Here is a 21,343-nt window from a genome sequence, read left to right on the forward strand (position 1 = left end):
CTACTCCCAGAAATCACGACAAATGTGACAAAACCAAGAAAAGTAAGATCTTATAAATATGTGGTAAATTTAGTCCACTCAACTTAAGCGGTACTCAATTAAACGGTATTTTAGAACCCAGAAAATGAGTAAAGTATTTCTTCCAACGATTGCAGGTCACTCAGAAATTGAAGGTAATCCAAATATAAGTTCTTATACTTAATATAAAATTTCATCTACCTAACTGAAATAGTACTCAAGTAATCGTGTTCATATGGAAATAAAGTACATAAAAGTATATATAGTAACAAATATATTAAATTATTTTTGCTGCTGAATTATCCTTTTAATCAAAAACAATTCAAACTCGGCGGTAAGAGAAACATTTACAATCTGACAGTAAAATAATTCAAGGGAAACAAATGCGAGTGATTAATAATCTGTAGTCTTGACTTGGTTATCTTTCTTTTCATTACAAAAATACTGTTTAATTTTAATTTTATCAATCCGGAGGATATTGCGTACACAAAGGTTTAATTGCACAATTCGCGTAGTTCGTATTGAAAGGCTTTAATTTTTTTTTCTGCACGTAGATTGTCACAACATCCACTTTAGTCTTACCTGCAAATTTATTTGCAGCTTTTGACGTGCCAATATGAACCAAAGGGCAAAATTCCGAGAAAAAAAAACCAACAAATTCAAATAGGATTAATCAACTTAAGAGCATAAAATGTTATATTTCTTCAATGAGCTTATCTGCTAGACTGTCGTGGTTTAACTGCTACACAGAAGACAGATATAAGATCACAACAAGTTTGAGTCTCCGGGCTGTCGTGGTTACATTGTTACAAAAAGAAACTAATAGTAGGGTCAAATTTAGTTTTTACATATTTAAAAGTTAGAGAATCTAGAGAGAATTTTGCTTTTTACAAGCTTTTATTTAACTTGCTTCCTCTGTCTGTCGACAGTATGTCTAGATCGAAACGCCCGAGCAAAATTTCGGGTTCTTCTAACTAACAGATTAGGTTCAAAGTTGGCACGTGAATCATGACATGAAGACAATGCAATCTGGCATTAAACTTGACATCATTGGATGCCTAATAAATTTTTTTGAATGAATTAAATTTTTGTCCAAATTAGTAGGCTGTCTTATCCAACTATTCCGCACTATTATACGCGCGTCATCATGTTTATTATGTGCGCAAGAGTTTTTAGTCATGCAGCTCCATTGTAAATATAATAAATCGGGAGTGATTTCCCCTAAACTTTCTCGAATATCCTTATATAACACTACAGGAGATGGCAACTCGGGATAAAGACATGATTTGTAATTAATTTTTGATTACTTAAACTTTTTAAATAGAATAGAATCACGTAGAAAAAAAAGAATTGTGCACCAAGTTAATAGCAAGAAATATGTGTATAAAAGTGCGGACTATTATTAGTACTTTTTAAACTCACATGCGTTTTGAAATAGCAAAAATTACTACTTCCAGTTAACGGAAATTACTCAAATTTGAAAGAAGGCTGAGAATTAGATCTTATACTGATATGTGAAATTTCATTTATCTATCTGAAAAATAATCATGTTATAGGCTCTTGGAAAATTGAAAGTAGAATAAGTCCCCCTTCCGGTTATCGGAAATCGCTGAAAAGAAGACAAAGAACTACAAGTATTAAACTTATATATGAAATTTCATCAACCTAGCTGTAACGGTACTCAAGTTATCGTGTTCACAGAAACACATACACACATATACACACACACACACACACACACAGACGGACCAAATTGTAAAACTATGTTTTTTCCGACTAAGGGAGGTGTAAAACGATTTTTTTAGCATGATTAAAATGTTTCCTCCATACTTCGTATACGAGAAAGTAAAAATGCAAATACAATAGTTAACTTAGGAGGTGCGCATTTTAAGTTTTGGTATTTCCGGCCCAATTTAAACATTAACTAAACGTACATTTTGTTGACGATACTTCTTGAAAAAATAAGTTAGACATACACCAATGCTAGGCTATTTCTAGTTTCTATTTGCCTCTGTTTGTAGCCAATGGGTTTTTTTATGTTCCTTTCGGAAATCTAATTAAGGCACAAATGGATAAAGTTCTGGTTCTTTCAACACTTCTCATTTGTATGGTTTACTTACCAGGTAGATCTAGTCAAACGATTCTAAATGTTTTAGTATGTTGATGTAAAACACAAAATCATTTAAGCAAACAGACTTTGTTATAACAAATTTTGCGTATTCAGGTTTTTGTTGCAGGAGAAACAGAAATAGGAAAAGAAGGCAACAACTTTATACACATACAAAATATACACCGATAAATATTCGTGCGTGTCTTACAACTTTAAAAAAATTGTAGTTTCTAGATCTTGATCTAGATCAAAATGTTTGTGCTCCATCTCAACCACTAGCATTATGCTTGTGACATCCTGACTTACTCACCACCTCTATCCCATATCAAATAGCATATAAAGTAAAAATATTTCAGCCATGATATAGACAGGCGGCTTCACTTACTTAACAATTTAGCAAACAAACCGTTTAGTAAAAAACATTAGATAACCAAAGATGAGATACAAACGGCGACAACAAGAGTGACACATGCGACAATCAACTGCTTATTTCAGACGCCGACCACAAGATGGGCGCATCCATTTCAGCTTTATTCTCTTAGTTATTCATCTCTTGATTTTTTTTTCTTGTTTCAATAAATTTCTTTTAAAAATTTCCGAAAAAGGCACCACTATAAAAAAAATGCATACATGGGAGCGGCATTGTTCTCACTACCCTCCCCCAAGTTACGAACTGACTGTACCATACACAAAGCAATATATATGTTACGGCCAAAGACCGAAGTCGGCCAATGCGCGGATTGGCCGGCGAATGCGCACATTGGCCAATATCGCCTCCCATTGACTGGTCAAAGTCCAAAACTTTGCTTGATTTTTGTTTTTGGCCGGCCAATCCGCGGACTGGCCATGGTGGACCGGCCAAAGTCTAAATTAAAAGATCATCTGGCTAGGGACGACCGGCCAAAGTCCGAATTAGAGTATCATGAGCAGATTTTGGTGTGTTTTTTTATACCGTAAGGACCATGTAATTAAGTCTTTATTGATTATTCATCAGAGTAAATGACAGAAACATTCATATATTTTATTGTACTATAGTCTCAATCAATCAATATTATAATTTGCTACAACTAGTTGAACTTTTAAGGCATTTAGAATTACATAGTAGCTTGTTATTTTTACACTTGCAGCGATTTTTGTGCACTTAGTTGTGCAATTGCAGCGAGTGTAGCCTTGGCCGCCAGTCAATGATTGTGAAGATGCGATGGTTCGTAGTAATTTTTCCTCAGTGCCAACTGACGACAATAAGAGCATTTTTTCGTGAAGAATTGAAAACTCACTTCTAGCATACAGTTGTTTTAGAACACCATGTTCCGTTCCTAACTTGTAGAAAGCCCCTCGACGCTCATGACAACTGCAATGACGCTCCGGGGATCACCGTGACCTCTGTCAACATCTGGTATACGGATGCGTACATTGTCATCCACTTCAGCTTCTTTAAATTTTGTATTTGATGTTTTAAGCATCTTAGAACCTTGAGTTTGCAAGCTAGTATGAGCTTCTGACCTGTTGTCCATGATGTCTTGTTTATTGTGACACAATCTGCTGGTAATATTTCATCCGTACCCTTCGTCTGCTTCATTGGGTATTCCGCAAATAGCATGGACATCGTTGTCGCAGGTTCCACAAGAAAGGGCTGCACTACAATGTTTTTCACAAACTATACATAATCTGTTGGCCACATTTTTGCCACGGCAGCAGATGTGTTAGCTGAGGATGTCGTTGCGTTTATGGTAATCTCCATTTCTTGTTCAATGTTCTCAATATCTTCCTCAGTAACTAAATTATCGAGATTCATTTATTTTGGCTTTGGCTATGCCTTGGTTTTCCGTGAAATAGTTTAAGTTCAGGACACATGTTCTTTAGTTCAGAAATAACTAAATTAACAAATTCTCTTACATTATCTGATTAAGCACACTCTGGGCAGCAATAGTCGTGAAGATATCCAGCAGCTGGTAAGCAACTTCTTCTGCTCTTTTGGTTTCCAAAGCTCGCAATAATATGAACTTGGTTAAATGATCCTGGTAACTTTGCATATCAATAAGACGCCGACTGTCTTTGAATTTGTTCTTTGATAATTGTTTCACCTCGTCATCATGGAGGAGGCTGTCACATACAGTTGTAGCCCATATATAGAAACTAGCATGGATTTACCTTTTTTCTTTTGACAGCCATCTGCTAAGCCTGTCTCGTGGTCCATATCGCCTTGTATATATAATGCTATACAAACAAGAGCTAAACAATACGTTACTCATAATGAAACCGCACCCAGAATAATGAAAACGCGATCACAACGTAGTATAGATAGAACATTGACCAGGACATACCGGCCAGTGCGCGCATTGGCCGGCCAATGTACAAAGTACGCTGTCAAGTTTAAGCGCTTCCGACTTTGGCCAGTACGTCCCGGCCAGTGCGCGCATTGGCCGGCCAATGTACAAAGTACACTCTCAGTGCTAAGTTCTTCGGGCCTTGGCCAAGAGAGCCGGCCAAAGTGCGCATTGGCCGGCCAATGCGGGCTTTGACCGTAACATATACATTTTTAACGGAGATGCCAAGAAATGTGATATTTTATAAAGTATCAGTTTTTAAAAAAAAATGCAGATTACGATTTAAAATATCTCAATTTTAAAAGTTTAACTTCCAGCTAATATTAAGAAAACAGATCTAGTTATTTTAATTATTGCTAAGTCATTAATTCATGAAAAATATTTTTTCTACAGATATACTAAACTGCATACCAAGATTTCCTATGGAAATCGAAGGATTTGAGAAAGATTGTGTCAATTATAGTTGCCGCTACACCGGAAGAATTTTAGGGCACGTTGACATCTATCAAGAAAATTTGACTTTCCCCGTGGTGGAATACACATCGACGATAAGTATTTTTTATTGTCTAGGAATGTTCGACTGCTCTGATGGCTCGCGTGATTGGACTCCGGTTAGTTTCTTTAACTTCTTTTTTTATTTTTTTTATTTTAAGCTCGTTACATGGATAAAATGAAATTATAATTTTGGAGAATTTAAAAAAAATTAAAACCAGGGCGTTTCACTCGGATAAAACAGAAAAAAAAACTAATAAAATACGTTAGGCAATGAACCGTTATACAATAAAATAAAGACCGCAAAACTTTAAAACTAAGCGGGAGTGATCTCCACGACACAGAACTACAATGTCTTTCTCTCTCTGTATGTGGTGTGTGTGTGTGTTTTTCAACACATATGAGGCAGATGAAATAGAGTTTATTTCAATGACCTAGGCACTCTGTGGTAGGGGGATAGTGTGTTCAGCACTCAACCGATTCGCCTTTATTTCCCTAACGTCAGAGGTACCCATCAGAGTTGGTTTACTTTTGGACGTCCTTGATACTCCAGCTCGGTATATTACCTCATTGAAGAAAGAAAACATTACAAACCACTCCCACTATCTCTTCGTGTTATATGATATTTGCACAATACATTAGCTTGTTAATCACTGAAGTTTACCCGCAAATCTCTTAATCTAATCCAGGGCTCGAGTGCCTGGGTCGTCCATGAGTCCACTTAGCTTGAATGGTTAGGCCTACCCGGCTCACGTTAAGGAAAGTAAAGGCTGCTGGGCTGAGAACTGACCACACAATTCGTTTTCCGAGATAATAAAAACTCTACTTTACCTACCGTATTGTCCGTCATTATTTCTTTTTAAAAAGTCAGAATGCATTAACTACTAATGACGTTTTAATATCCCTTTTATTACAGATTTGTGATATATTCTGGTTTGTCAACCCACTAAATTGTGTAAACAATGACTACTACCCCTGTTTCTGCTCAGGAACGTTTCCCATGAAATTCAAATTTTACCCAATAATTGGAAATGCTTACTATCGGCTTGGACTGTTTATTGGCAATAAGCGCCCAAAACCAGCTGATTACGGCAAAGTGTTTGATCCAAGAAATATAACAAGTAGCCATACTTTTAACAGTTCTTTTTAAATTTTTGATAGGAATATTACTAGCTGTCGTTAAGTAATTATTTATATTTGCATTCCAAAATGTAATTTGAATTAAAACGAAACAAATAAGAACAGAATTGTAAAATATGAGACCAGTATACTACCTCCATGTCAATAACCCGCCCCCCCCACACACACATAATTTACTTGTCAATTACCACGTCACAATTTGAAACGACGTACTTCCAAATCTGTGAATTTCACTGCAGCTTTTATTAATAGTAGCAGCTTCAATAGCAAGTTGCGAGCGGTCGTTCAGCATATTAAAACTTATTTTGTCGCAATTACGTGCGTCAATGGGTCAAGATCATCGCAGTGACCTTGCTCTTCTTAGCGTTGAAAGAAAAACATTGGAAAAAATATATTTTGATTGCGTAATTGACCAGTTTGCGACTATGAAATCAAGAAAAATAAATCTTTTGTTAACTATGTCAACCAGTATACGACATTGACTGAGTGGGTCATTCACTATAATTTCTATGAATTTGCTTCTTTAAATACAATGTTTTATTAAAATTGTGTTTTCTTATTTAATGTAATAGAAAAATTTGATTACACAGGGAGGGGGCTGGGGCGCCATAGTTCGTCCCTTGGCGCAAAATATCATAGCTACACTTCTGCGTTCCAATTTAGTCGGCGAAAAAGCGCGCTCCCCCACCCCCACCCGCACATCTATGAAAAGCTGGAAAGCGATTTTTCCGGTTACTGTTTCTTAAGAGTATTTGCTTTTTATTTACACCGTTAAGGTAGAAAACAGTTAAACCTGTATGTAAATTATGTTAAATTTCTTGACTGCAACTAAAATGAGCTTTTAATTATTTTTTTCCAACCCATTTCGGTGGGGAAATATGTCCCCCCCCCCCCTTCTCTCTCAGCTTCTAGTTTTAACAATTTATAATAGCACCATAAACTGAAAGTCTGTCTCTGAGGGCGTCTGTCTGTTTGGCAGAGATAAAATGTGAATAGGATACAAATGAATAATTAGCATGGCTTTAGACTTTGGAGCTACATCCTGTTTAAAACCCCGTCCACAGGTGTGTGGGATCCGATTGAAAAGTTCGATGTATATTGGGAGGGTAAAGAATATGAATTTTCAGTCAACGAAGGCCGCCTATTACATTCAGGTACATGCTTTGTGTATTTTATTTTATTTTATTTTTCTAATCTTGTATTTATATGCTCTACAAGGTAATGATTTTAAAAAAAAACTTTTAATTCGAAAAAAAAAATTCATATTAGCATGGCATCTGCAAGATTGCAATTTAATACTACACATTAATTTGACACAACAATACTTAGTTGATAACAGTTATTGAGAAATTATTTTTAGTTTCCCCCTCTCGTCACTTTTTCTAGTAAATTATTTGAATAAAATTTGACCCCTGGAGTGCCACTTACAAAATCAATACTTTAAAACAGTCCAGAGATAATATCTTAAACCACTGATCGGAATATCGCGTTGTCATTTTAAACAACAAATGTTTACGTTCTTCTACAGAGTCTGTTTTCTTGGGAATCGGAGCTCTGTGCGCTTTTCTACTAGCCTAGAAACAGCTTGCTTAGAAACAATGACACCCTAATTAAACGAGAATGGGTGTTCATGTTTTCATCGTCGGATCTCTGATAGGGCAATCGCTAGTATTTTAACTTGTTATCTTCTCTTTTATTATTACATTTAGTAATCATTTAATTGAATCTTTCAACAAAATTTCAATGACTAATCTAAATACTAATTCGATTAAATATTAGATATTATTGCATTGTCTTCGGAGGAGAATGTATCTGTAAGAAATGGCTGCATTAGAAGTTTGTAAAAAGTAAGCTACAGGAAGATTTGCCCAAAAAAAAGCCACAATAAAAAAATATAATTTATAAAAATTGCGCATTTGGGAAACGAGATGTCTGGGTGAGTGGGGGATTAAAATAGGTTAAAAACATGACGTTATAATATGGAACCACATAAGGCTAAATAGCATCAGAGCGTTGAATATGTTTTTCAAAGAATTCCAATAATACTTATACATCTACTTAGACGTAACAATATATGTTTATTTTAAATTAATAATTTTATAAATGTTTGAATTTTTTTTTTTGTTATGTATGAAAATTTCGTATCAAAGAGAAAATACCAAGAGCTTACAAGAAAAGAGTTGCACTAAAAAGAGAAAACTATTACTTACTATAATGTTGCACTAAAAAGAGAAAACTATTACTTACTATAATGTACTGTAAGAACAACCGGCGATATATGGTAGTTGGGGGCTACTAGATCTATGACGTTATGCATCGAGGTCGCTTTATTAAACAAGACAATATAATATTTTCCTTCTTGATTCATCTTTCTCCTGTAACAGCTTCTACCAAAGTACATCTGTTGAGACACTCTGCTTGATTTAGTTTTTGAAAGTTGGATTTCCCCGTTGGTACCTTATCACAAACAAATCGTTTAAATGTAATAAATGTAGGTTTGGGTGACAGTTTTAAAATAACAGTGTTGCATTTTGCTAATAATATTTTATTCAAAATTTCAACTGATAAAATTAGGAATGTTTTTAAACAATTGTGTTTTCTCATTATTTTAATATTTTAATGAATAATTGTAAATGGCGGTTTAAGATGCAGGTTATTGTGCGAAAAATGCATCAAATTTATTTCTAAGGACTGAGTAATGATAACTAACTCACGTAACCGCAAATACAGAGATGAAGTGGGGTGGGGATTTGATTAACAAGAGAAACTTATGATTTAAAATCTTGCAGTTGGTAATCTAATCTAGAATTGTATTTATCTGTTGAACAAAATAAAATGAACAGGATATAAATAAATACTTGTATTTAATCCAACAGATGCGGTGTCTTACAATACATGTAGTTGTTAGTTATTAGCTTATACTTTAAACAAAGAAAATATATAAGTCATGGGGTATATTTATATTTTAAAAAAACAATGAATTAGAAATCATTTAAACATTTATAACATTTTTCAATCAATGTAGGACTACTGGGTTATTAGTAAAACCAGGATATTAATTTAAGTAATAAATAAAATACACTTTGCTAGACACCTTTTCTATTTATTTAAGTTAATGTAGATTAAACTATTAGGCAACGCTCTTAACTTATAAGCTCTTTACAATATATATTTTTAAGTAATACAAATAAACTATGAGAAAAAATCACTTACGTCTTCTGTTTCTTGATGATTGAAAGCTGTTGTGAATAAAAATAACGGGAACATCTTATACAACTTGTTACAAATGTTCAAGTATTTTAAAGTACTAGATAAATTTCAAGGGAAAATAACAGAAACATTTGACATAAGGTAACGGAATCCAGCGCGGTTACTAAAGTGGTATTTAATACACCGCAAACTTTCTTAAACGATGAACGTACACACATAGCAATAGTAAACACCAAGTGCAGCATGCATCCAGTGTTTCTTTCAGGGAGAGGGAGGGAGAGAGTTGATGAACACATTTTTTGCAGGGGGGGGGGCTGGTAAAATTATATTTTATTTTTCTATATAAATTATATTTGTTCGAGTTGCGGGGTGGGACAGACAAGCTTCGGCAACGACGTTATTGTTTAGGAACTTAAAAAACAAATTATAAATGTACATAAAAATGAAAAGTAAAGTAAAAAATCCTCTTTAGACAAAGTGATTTATTTTGCAGATGTATTAGAGTTCTTGACCTCGGTATATGAAGTGAAGGTGTGGTCAGCACTTAAATCAACTTTCCCTAACATGAGTTAGGTACTCTTTAGAGCTGGGTGGACTCAGGTACGCTTTACTGACTTGTACCCGTTTCGGACTAGAGACTTTCGGGTTAGCAGCCTAGCGCTCTACCGCTTATGCCACGCCGTCCCATTATCATATACATACCTATGTTTAAAGTCAGGATGATCACAGTTAAAATTATCAGAGTTAGCCTCCTTAGATTTGGTGACAGGGGCGCCATAATGCCGCTCTGGGTGCGACTCACCACTGTGAGAAGAAAAAGTTTCATTAAACACATTCATCTGTATAATCCCAGATTTCAATAATCACAGTCTAACTTGTATAATCACGGATTTTAATCGTCAAAGCCTAATTTGTATTGTGTTACATATTAGCGGCGGGTCTATATTTACACAATCCAAAAAATAAACTCTTTTACAACCGAATGCTTACTTTTATAGTTGCAGACTAGCTGTGGGCCTATATTCACACAAACCAAAAAATGAACTCTTTTACAACCGAAAATGCTTACTTTTATAGTTACAGACTAGCATATACTCACAAATCAATTGTATAAATATACGAACTATCTGGTATATTTACAAACGAAATTGTATAATAAAAGACTAATTTACAGACAAAACCTAAATTTATCGTCACAGACTAGACCAGGGGTCTCCAAACTTTTCAGCCCGAGGGCCGCATTAACTATCAAATTTCAGTTCGGGGGCCAGTTTCTTCCAGGCATGTCTTTGATTTCTCTGGGCTAAGTTCCTCAGCCATCACCAACAAACGCTTTTTCCGTGGACAAAAAGATCTCCGCGGGCCGGATGAGAGGACCTCGCGGACCGCATTTGGCCCGCGGGCCGTAGTTGGGAGACCCCTGGACTAGACTGTGTCTACAACCACTAACTGAAGTGTAGGGAGAAATGGTGGGCTGAGTTTCGTTTTCTATTTTTAGTGGGGGGGGGGGGGGTTGTAGGAGGGAGAGGTTGGGTGTTGCGTGGGACTGATGGAAGGATTCTTGTTTACTCGTTGATGTCCGTTTAAATTTCTTACTGTGTGCTGATTAAAATGATCAACGACCCCAGATGTGTTTGTAGGCTTGATTCCTGTATTATCTATTGCTAAATGATGCCGTGTTAGAAAATCAGTTGTTGTTTTAAAGACTGATTTTGGCGTTGTCGGAGTGGTAAAGCTTAAGTTAAGTCTGCTACACCGAAAACCCCAGAACAGATGAGGCTCGTTAGCTGGGGGATAGCAACCCATCTAAGTGGAGAACCCAAGAACAGATGAGGCTCGTTAGCTGGGGGACAGCAACCCATCTAAATGGAGAACCCCAGAACAGACGAGGCTCGTTAAAGCAACCCATCTAAGTGGAGAACCCAAGAACAGATGAGGCTCGTTAGCTGGGGGACAGCAACCCATCTAAGTAGAAAACCCTAGAACAGATGAGGCTCGTTAGCTAGGGGACAGCAACTCATCTAAGTAGAAAACCCCAGAACAGATGAGGCTCGTTAGCTAGGGGACAGCAACTCATCTAAGTAGAAAACCCCAGAACAGATGAGGCTCGTTAGCTAGGGGACAGCAACTCATCTAAGTAGAAAACCCCAGAACAGATGAGGCTCGTTAGCTGGAGGATAGCAACCCATCTAATTGGAGAACCCACGAACAGATGAGGCTCGTTAGCTGGAGGATAGCAACCTATCAAAGTGGAGAAACCCAGAACAGATGAGGCTCATTAGCTGGGGGACAGCAACCCATCTAAGTGGAGAACCCAAGAACAGATGAGGCTCGTTAGCTGGGGGACAGCAACCCATCTAATTGGAGAACCCACGAACAGATGAGGCTCGTTAGCTGGGGGACAGCAACCCATCTAATTGGAGAACCCTCGAACAGATGAGGCTCGTTAGCTGGAGGATAGTAACCTATCAAAGTGGAGAAACCCAGAACAGATGAGGCTCATTAGCTGGGGGACAGCAACCCATCTAATTGGAGAACCCTCGAACAGATGAGGCTCGTTAGCTGGAGGATAGCAACCTATCAAAGTGGAGAAACCCAGAACAGATGAGGCTCATTAGCTGGGGGACAGCAACCCATCTAAGTGGAGAACCCAAGAACAGATGAGGCTCGTTAGCTGGGGGACAGCAACCCATCTAATTGGAGAACCCACGAACAGATGAGGCTCGTTAGCTGGGGGACAGCAACCCATCTAAGTGAGAAAATTCCAAAATCAAACTAGCACTTGTTTGTTTCTAGGTAGACAGAGGCTTCGGAAGCAAATCCAGAAAGAAAAGCAGACTGAAGTTAGAATCAACAGGCCTTAGTTACATACCATGTTTGTACGTCATACTTAATTGCAATGGAGGGAATCGCGGTGCAGTTAAGAACGAAGAAGAAATTTTCTTCATTAGGCTTACTGGGATTTTATTTATTAGGCAATCTGGAACATTAGGCCCACTGGGATTTGCTCCAGTCCAACCCTGATTGTAATATTGTCATAAAATATTGTCATGCGAGTAAGTCTACAAAATCTGCATCTAATATTTTATACACTACCAATAGATACTGTTTCGGGTAATCGAGTTACTGAAGAAAAAGGAAAGAAGAAATGAGAAACTGATAAAGAAAACGTGAATAATTATATAACTAATAAAACGGAGAATTTGGAAATAATAGTTACATTTTAAATTAGTAAAGCATGTAATTAATGGGGGGGGGGTCTTTCGTGAGAAGAAAAGAAAATTATTGCCTGAGGAATATTATAAGGAATTACACAGTGAGAGATTAGCGGCAGTTGATAGGTAGCTAGCGAAGTGTAGAGAAGGTGTTAGGTTGTAGAATGGAGCAGACGTAGTTATGTAGAGAACAGTTAGATAGTGTTAGGAGTGGTCATGGGAGTGTGTAGTTAGTAGTATAGTGAACAGTTAGTAGTAGAAGTAAACAGTAGAGAGTATAGAATAGGCTAGTTAGGTAGAAACATGAATATATATCTTTGTTAATAAAGAACATTTCATAATTGAACTTGGACTTGTGTTGTTGGATTCGTTACGCCTCTTAAAAATCCCCACCCTCACAACTGGTGCAACTAGAAGAACCCCGAACAAAGATCCTTTCGTACCCTCACACACAGATTTCATAATCGATGAGAGAGGTATATAAACAGTTTTAAAAAGTGTGTTTTTCAAAAGTGAAAAACATATATTAGAAAGACATGTCTATTCGAAATTCATGCCTGGGGGGTGGGGGGGTTAAAAAGTTGACGAGGTGTTTATGGCTCTTCTGTAACCTTGGCTGTTGTTTATTATTGCTGATCAACAGCCTGACGCCATTGTCCCAAAGGCTCTGTCAGAAACAATGACATCTTTATGTTGAAATCATGGTGACACAGCTCTGTCACTAATGGTGAAACACCATTCTTAGCAAAATAGACCCTTGTGACAGTCCAAGTAATAGGCACACATCTAGCAAATTGTAATGATAGCAATGACTCCAATTAACAGACATACAGCTACCAAACTGTAATGATAGCAATGACTCCAATTAACAGACATACAGCTACCAAATGCTAATGATAGCAATGACTCCAATTAACAGACATACAGCTACCAAATGCTAATGATAGCAATGACTCCAATTAACAGACATACAGCTACAAATTGGCATTACTTCCTGAAGACAAATGACATACTACATTGGAAATCGAGTAGGTGGATAGGGAAAGTTTTCGATGAGGCAAAGAAAATTTAAATTTAAATCTCAAGTTTCGAGCTAGCATATACTTAAGAACAAATCCACCTACCTTTTGGTTTGATACAGACATTGGTTAATTGAGTGTGTGGCTAAAATACTCTGCCATGTATAAATAGGAATACAGACTATATATATATATATATATATATATATATATATATATATATATATATATATATATATATATATATATATATATATATATGTCTACAGGTGCTATGTATAACTAGATCTACAGGTGCTATGTATAAATAGATCCACAAGTGCTATGTATAACTAGATCTACAGGTGCTATGTATAAATAGATCTAGGGTGCTATGTATAACTAGATCTACAGGTCCTATGTATAAATAGATCTAAAGTCTCAAATATAAATAGGCCCAGAGGAACCATACTGCTCTATACAATAATTTGTGTTTTATAATAGCCCTCGCCCAAGTGTGTTTTCGATTAGTCCCATAATGGCAACATCTATCACCAATGCATTTTTATTTGTGTAGATATCTATTTCCAATTGTTGTGTTCGTCAACTCTTCTGCTTTTCACTGACGCATTCCCGGGCAACTTTAAAAAATTGTGACCACGTATTCTAGTTTTATGCAATCTCACATTAAATTGCTTTTGTGTTGTTGTTATTTTTTATGTTTGTTTGTTTTTTTTGGAGACGTCAATCGTCTACTTTTAACATTCAATTTCTAAACCTCTAAGCGCGATGTCACATTCTTCCTTTGTCTTTACCATGACGTCATGCTATTATTTTTTTTTCCTGACGTTAACATAACAATATAAAAAAAAAATTATTCTGGTGTGGTCTTCAAGAGAACCTTAATCGTAAAGGTGAACCAGAGAGGAGTGGCATGCTAAAATTATAGCAGGTTTATAGTTCCATTTTTATCTGTGCTGTCTACAACTATGTGTCAATGCATTTCATTTACCCGGGTCATACTGACCTAAAAGAACACCAAAATGTCTCCTGTGTTACATTAACAGAAAAAAAATGGAGGCAGTTTTTTTTTTAATGCAGACATAAACTTTGAGCTGTTTGGAAAAAGGTAGGTATGGAGGCCTAAAAAGGCACAGACGCTTGAAGAGGAAAATAAAGAGGCTCCTAAATGGAGTCGTGTAAAAAGGGAAAGAAAAGTCTCATTATGGTCAGTAACATGTCTATAACATAAACAGGGGTATGGGGATAAAAGACAAGAAGTCTTTTAACAGATATAGCTGGGGAGGGAAGTGTGAGTAAATAAAATATGGGAGGAGTTAGTGAATGTTGTATGGGAGGAGTTAGTGAATGTTGTATGGGAGGAGCTAGTGAATAGTGTTGTATGGGAGGGGCTAGTGGAGAGAGTTTATTGGAGGAGCTAGTGAATAGTGTGGTATGGGAGGAGCTAGTGAATAGTGTTGTATGGGAGGAGCTAGTGAATAGTGTTGTATGTGTGAGCGGGTGAATGGATTTTTTTGTATTATTTTATTTGTTGCGAATCTGGGAGTGCATGGTGGTCCAATGGGGAACAGCACGGGGTCCCCCTTCCGCTCGAAGCGGTCAGTATAAATTGACCGCTCGGAGTGATTTCTTCCTTTTTTTTTGACCCGCGGCGAGATGTAGGTCGGGTCAGGTTTCTGCGTGGCGCACCTCACGCGTGGAGTGAGGTTGCTTGTGCGACTTGGCTGGGTGTTTTGTTATATATGAATTGTTTTGTTATATATGAATTGTTTTGTTTGGTGTAAAAAGTTTGTTGTGTACGTATTGTTTCTACGTTATGTATTGTACGTAACGTATTGTACGTAGTGGTTTTACGTAGTGTTTAGTTTATGTTTAGTGTAGGAATTGCTTGTTGTTTAAACACCCAGTCAGGTTGGCGGAGAGACGTGCCTCGACGAGCCTTCAGTGTGCGTGGCTGGACAAGGCACGGTGTGTGGCACTGGACCTGGCGTGTGATGAAGATGGCGGCCTCGTGTGGTCTAGACTGGACAACACACACGGGCGTGGCGCGGATCTGGTGTGTACGGCAGACCGGTGAACAACGAGAGGCCTGTGACGTCAATTCCTTGACCCACAAAGAGGGCTACTGGACACCCGCCCCACAGGTGTGTCGAAGCGGAGACACGATCGTTGGGGGCGGGTAACAGTCGGAGAGCCAGTGGGGCAAGGCGGTTGCGTCACCACCTGGCCCAACCAAGCGGACGCTTCCTACCAACGGAAGGCCTATGACGTAAATTCCTTGACCCGCAAAGAGGGCTACTGGACACCCGCCCCACAGGTGTGTCGAAGCGGAGACACGATCGTTGGGGGCGGGTAACAGTCGGAGAGCCAGTGGGGCAAGGCGGTTGCGTCACCACCTGGCCCAACCAAGCGGACGCTTCCTACCAACGGAAGGCCTATGACGTAAATTCCTTGACCCACAAAGAGGGCTACTGGACACCCGCCCCACAGGTGTGTCGAAGCGGAGGCACGATCGTTGGGGGCGGGTAACAGTCGGAGAGCCAGTGGTGAAAGGCGGTTGCGTCATCTCCGGACCAACCAAGCGGACGCTTCCTACCAACGGAAGGCCTATGACGTAAATTCCTTGACCCACAAAGAGGGCTACTGGACACCCGCCCCACAGGTGTGTCGAAGCGGAGACACGATCGTTGGGGGCGGGTAACAGTCGGAGAGCCAGTGGGGCAAGGCGGTTGCGTCACCACCTGGCCCAACCAAGCGGACGCTTCCTACCAACGGAAGGCCTATGACGTAAATTCCTTGACCCACAAAGAGGGCTACTGGACACCCGCCCCACAGGTGTGTCGAAGCGGAGGCACGATCGTTGGGGGCGGGTAACAGTCGGAGAGCCAGTGGTGAAAGGCGGTTGCGTCATCTCCGGACCAACCAAGCGGACGCTCCACCGGTGTGCCTACGGTGACGCAAGACCAGAACACGGTGTGTTGTGTAGTGGACGGGATGGACAGGCAATGTGTGCCATTAGTAGCGGGCGGGTCTAGCCTGACCCTCCCCCCTTGTCCTTCCGGATGAACGACCGACAGGACTATAAAAAAGATAGTAGCGCGGATCAGCCCTCAGTAAAGGGAACACTATCTTGGTGCCTTGAGTTTTTTAGGGAGCACAGGAGCAAGATTAATGTTAATGGAAATTGTATTTTTCTTGCATTCAAGCTTGTAGGCTTGATGTAAGAGAGGTAAACGGAAAAAAAGTCACAGGAAAAAAAAACACAGAAAAAAAGTCACAGTTTTTGCTAGGAAAAAAAGTCACAGAAAAAAAGTCACAGTGGAAAAATTTTATCGGAAAAAAAGTCACAGAAATAAAGTCACAGAAAAAAAGTCACAAAAATCTTTTTAGAAATATTTTTATTAATTTGTTAAGAATTGTAAAATTTTGTATGTTTATTGTTGTGGGTTGTATTTTTTTTATAGCATACATTATTTATAGACGTTAAAAGCATTATGATTTATAACAATTGTAAGTAAAAATACTCTAAGATAATTTACACAACAATCTCAACTTGTTACGTATTTAGTTAAATACGCGGTAGAAAAGTTAATTATAAAAGAAATTTAGGCAAATTTTGCCGTAGGCTATTCTCTGCTCGGCCTCTCCTCAGTAGGCATTGTCCGAACATTTTTGTGTTGTTGACGTTACGCGTCAATGACTGCCTTTGAACCTTGTCGGCTTTCTGTTTTGATCCTAAGTTTTGTTATGTAATGAGCGTGATAAATGTGGGCAGTAAAGGTGGTTGAACTAAACATAACTATTGTTGCCATGAGTTGAGGGCAGCAAGTCAGATGAACTTACCATTTCACGGTAATTTAATATTGGTATTTAAAAAAAAAACACGATGAACACCGTGGACTTTGGAGCATTCTATTAAATACTACTAATCTTAAGTTTAACATAATTACAATCTACATGTAAGCCCTGCTAGGGGGGGGGGGATACCTTAAAATCTACCCTACCCTTCCCTAGGCTTATCTACTACTACTGTCCGGTCAGTGCAAGCCCGGCTAAACCCAGACTGGTTAATAACCTTAACCTTAGTCTAAATAATAAGCTACTAAAATAAAACAAAAACCTTTACAGTTAATAAAATTTATTGCATGGAACCAAAAGTTATAAAAAAGAATAGATAAAACTGACACAAAACAGAACCAAACGAAACAAACTTTTTACATCAAACAAAACATTACGTTTGACCATTTGCTGGTGTTGCGCCGACTTATGATGTCTAGGATGGTCCAGGCCCTGACACACAGAAACCTCCCTTCATCCATTCTCGACATCCAAAAGTCCACACCAAACAAAACACTTCGTAAAACCACTACGTACAATACATTACGTAGAACACAATACGTACACAACAAACTTTTTACACCAAACAAAACAATTCATATATAGCAAAACACCCAGCCAAGTTGCCCAAGCAACCTCACTGGAAGGGGGGGGGGAGAGAAAAAGAAAAGGAAAACATAAGAAAAATGCATGGTAATGGCAGATATATACATAAATATATACACAAGTTCAAAATGCTACCTACTACTACTATCTAGCTAAAGCCTCGAGTAAAACTAATCCTTACTATACAATTCTAAAAGCAATTCTCAAAAACAACTAACCACTGTCTAAAGAAGAACTAGCAACTTAAAAATAACGTGTAAACAAATTCATTGTAGAACCAATCTTTCCTACACAAGGAGCAGCCCGAAGCCATTGGTCTACATAAACAATATCCATATTGATAACATTAAAGTTAACACACTCCGCTAAGGCCCCAATGAAGGCAGACACAAAGCAAGCGATAGTCAACATGACGTTGCACGAAACAGCACACACATTAATTTTAAACAACCTATTAACTCGAGGCAACTAAAATATCCTAATCTCATTACTGTCTAAAACAAATGACTATTGACTAAGCCAATTCTAGTCAATAACAACACATCATAAAACAATCAAGTAAATGCACACACGCATTCACACTAGTTTAGGAAACACTCCTAAACACACTGGCCTAAACCACGTGGTCCGAAACACACGCCACGGGTTTAGAAAACATTAAAAATACATTTTAATTCAAAATAACACACCACGTGCATACCAGACATGCCGATGCTCACTATCTCGTTTTAGACGAAAATGAAAGAAAACGAGAAACATCGACAGTCGCATTCATACAAATCACATAAAGATAAAAGTATAAAAAAACAAATACCTCCACGCGTGCGGTGCGCCACGCAGAAACCTGACCCGACCTACATCTCGCCGCGGGTCAAAAAAAAGGGAGAAAATCACTCCTAGCGGTCAGTTTATACTGACCGCTCGGCCGGAAGGGGACTCCGTGGCCGCTCCCCATTGGACCACCAGGCACTCACAGATTCGCAACAAATAAAATAATACAAAATAATCCATTCACCCGCTCACATTCACCCCTTTTAAAAATCTTACAGTCCCTGTAAGACAAAAAAATGCATAAAACAATCTTAAAATAAAACATGCACCCATCTCATTGAAGGCAAGAAAAAAACAATTTCCATTAACATTAATCTTGCGTCTGTGCTCCCTAAAAAAACTCAAGGCACCAAGATAGTGTTCCCTTCACTGAGGGCTGATTCGCGCTACTAGTCCTGTCGGTCGTTCATCCGGAAGGGCGAGGGGGGAGGGTCAGGCTAGACCCGCCCGCTACTAATGGCACACATTGCCTGTCCATCCCGTCCACCTGGGTCCACTACACAACACACCGTGTTCTGGTTCTGGCCTCAGCGTAAGAACACCGGTAAAACGTCCGCTTGTTTGGTCCAGAGATGATGCAACCGCCTTGACCCACTGGCTCTCCGACTGTTACCCGCCCCCAACGATCGTGCCTCCGCTTCGACACACCTGTGGGGCGGGTGTCCAGTAGCCCTCTTTGTGGGTCAAGGAATTCACGTCATTGGCCTCTCGTTGGTGGCGAGCGTCCGCTTGGTTGGGCCAGGTGGTGACGCAACCGCCTTGCCCCACTGGCTCTCCGACTGTTACCCGCCCCCAATGATCGTGCCTCCGCTTCGACACACCTGTGGGGCGGGTGTCCAGTAGCCCTCTTTGTGGGTCAAGGGATTGACGTCATAGGCCTCTCGTTGTTCACCGGTCTGCCGTACACACCAGATCCGCGCCACGCCCGTGTGTGTTGTCCAGTCTAGACCACACGAGGCCGCCATCTTCATCACACGCCAGGTCCAGTGCCACACACCGTGCCTTGTCCAGCCACGCACACTGAAGGCTCGTCGAGGCACGTCTCTCCGTCAACCTGACTGGGTGTTTAAACAACAAACAATTCCTACACTAAACAAAAACTAAACACATATGGTTCCATAAAGGGCCTATCAAAAACAAAAAAATTTATCTAAGCTACACTAGCCCTAGAAAAACAAAAATTTAACTAGACTAAAGCACTGACCCCACTCGTGCTACCAATTTGTAAGCCCTGCTAGGGGGGGGGGGGATACCTTAAAATCTACCCTACCCTTCCCTAGGCTTATCTACTACTACTGTCCGGTCAGTGCAAGCCCGGCTAAACCCAGACTGGTTAATAACCTTAACCTTAGTCTAAATAATAAGCTACTAAAATAAAACAAAAACCTTTACAGTTAATAAAATTTATTGCATGGAACCAAAAGTTATAAAAAAGAATAGATAAAACTGACACAAAACAGAACCAAACGAAACAAACTTTTTACATCAAACAAAACATTACGTTTGACCATTTGCTGGTGTTGCGCCGACTTATGATGTCTAGGATGGTCCAGGCCCTGACACACAGAAACCTCCCTTCATCCATTCTCGACATCCAAAAGTCCACACCAAACAAAACACTTCGTAAAACCACTACGTACAATACATTACGTAGAACACAATACGTACACAACAAACTTTTTACACCAAACAAAACAATTCATATATAGCAAAACACCCAGCCAAGTTGCCCAAGCAACCTCACTGGAAGGGGGGGGGGGGGGGGGGGAAGAGAAAAAGAAAAGGAAAACATAAGAAAAATGCATGGTAATGGCAGATATATACATAAATATATACACAAGTTCAAAATGCTACCTACTACTACTATCTAGCTAAAGCCTCGAGTAAAACTAATCCTTACTATACAATTCTAAAAGCAATTCTCAAAAACAACTAACCACTGTCTAAAGAAGAACTAGCAACTTAAAAATAACGTGTAAACAAATTCATTGTAGAACCAATCTTTCCTACACAAGGAGCAGCCCGAAGCCATTGGTCTACATAAACAATATCCATATTGATAACATTAAAGTTAACACACTCCGCTAAGGCCCCAATGAAGGCAGACACAAAGCAAGCGATAGTCAACATGACGTTGCACGAAACAGCACACACATTAATTTTAAACAACCTATTAACTCGAGGCAACTAAAATATCCTAATCTCATTACTGTCTAAAACAAATGACTATTGACTAAGCCAATTCTAGTCAATAACAACACATCATAAAACAATCAAGTAAATGCACACACGCATTCACACTAGTTTAGGAAACACTCCTAAACACACTGGCCTAAACCACGTGGTCCGAAACACACGCCACGGGTTTAGAAAACATTAAAAATACATTTTAATTCAAAATAACACACCACGTGCATACCAGACATGCCGATGCTCACTATCTCGTTTTAGACGAAAATGAAAGAAAACGAGAAACATCGACAGTCGCATTCATACAAATCACATAAAGATAAAAGTATAAAAAAACAAATACCTCCA

General features: G+C 38.8%; 1 protein-coding gene across 2 annotated transcripts; it reads left to right on the plus strand.

The window, feature by feature from the left end:
• Window positions 1-1,965: 1,965 nt before the first annotated feature.
• Window positions 1,966-8,024, plus strand: LOC131931080 (uncharacterized). Of its 2 annotated transcripts, none has more exons than XM_059287776.1 (5): window positions 1,966-2,141; window positions 4,849-5,066; window positions 5,864-6,068; window positions 7,152-7,241; window positions 7,616-8,024. In XM_059287776.1, exons 1-5 carry the CDS (start codon window positions 2,087-2,089, stop codon window positions 7,663-7,665), a joined length of 618 nt encoding a protein of 205 aa, XP_059143759.1. In that variant the 5' UTR covers window positions 1,966-2,086; the 3' UTR covers window positions 7,666-8,024. The 2 variants fall into 2 exon arrangements, with proteins under 2 accessions (XP_059143759.1, XP_059143760.1); XM_059287777.1 differs by lacking the exon at window positions 1,966-2,141 and adding an exon at window positions 3,796-3,858.
• Window positions 8,025-21,343: the final 13,319 nt, after the last annotated feature.

Source organism: Physella acuta, unplaced genomic scaffold (assembly GCF_028476545.2).
Source record: "Physella acuta isolate Inbredline_101_S28 unplaced genomic scaffold, ASM2847654v3 ptg001889l, whole genome shotgun sequence".
Classification (NCBI taxonomy): Eukaryota; Metazoa; Mollusca; class Gastropoda; family Physidae; genus Physella; species Physella acuta.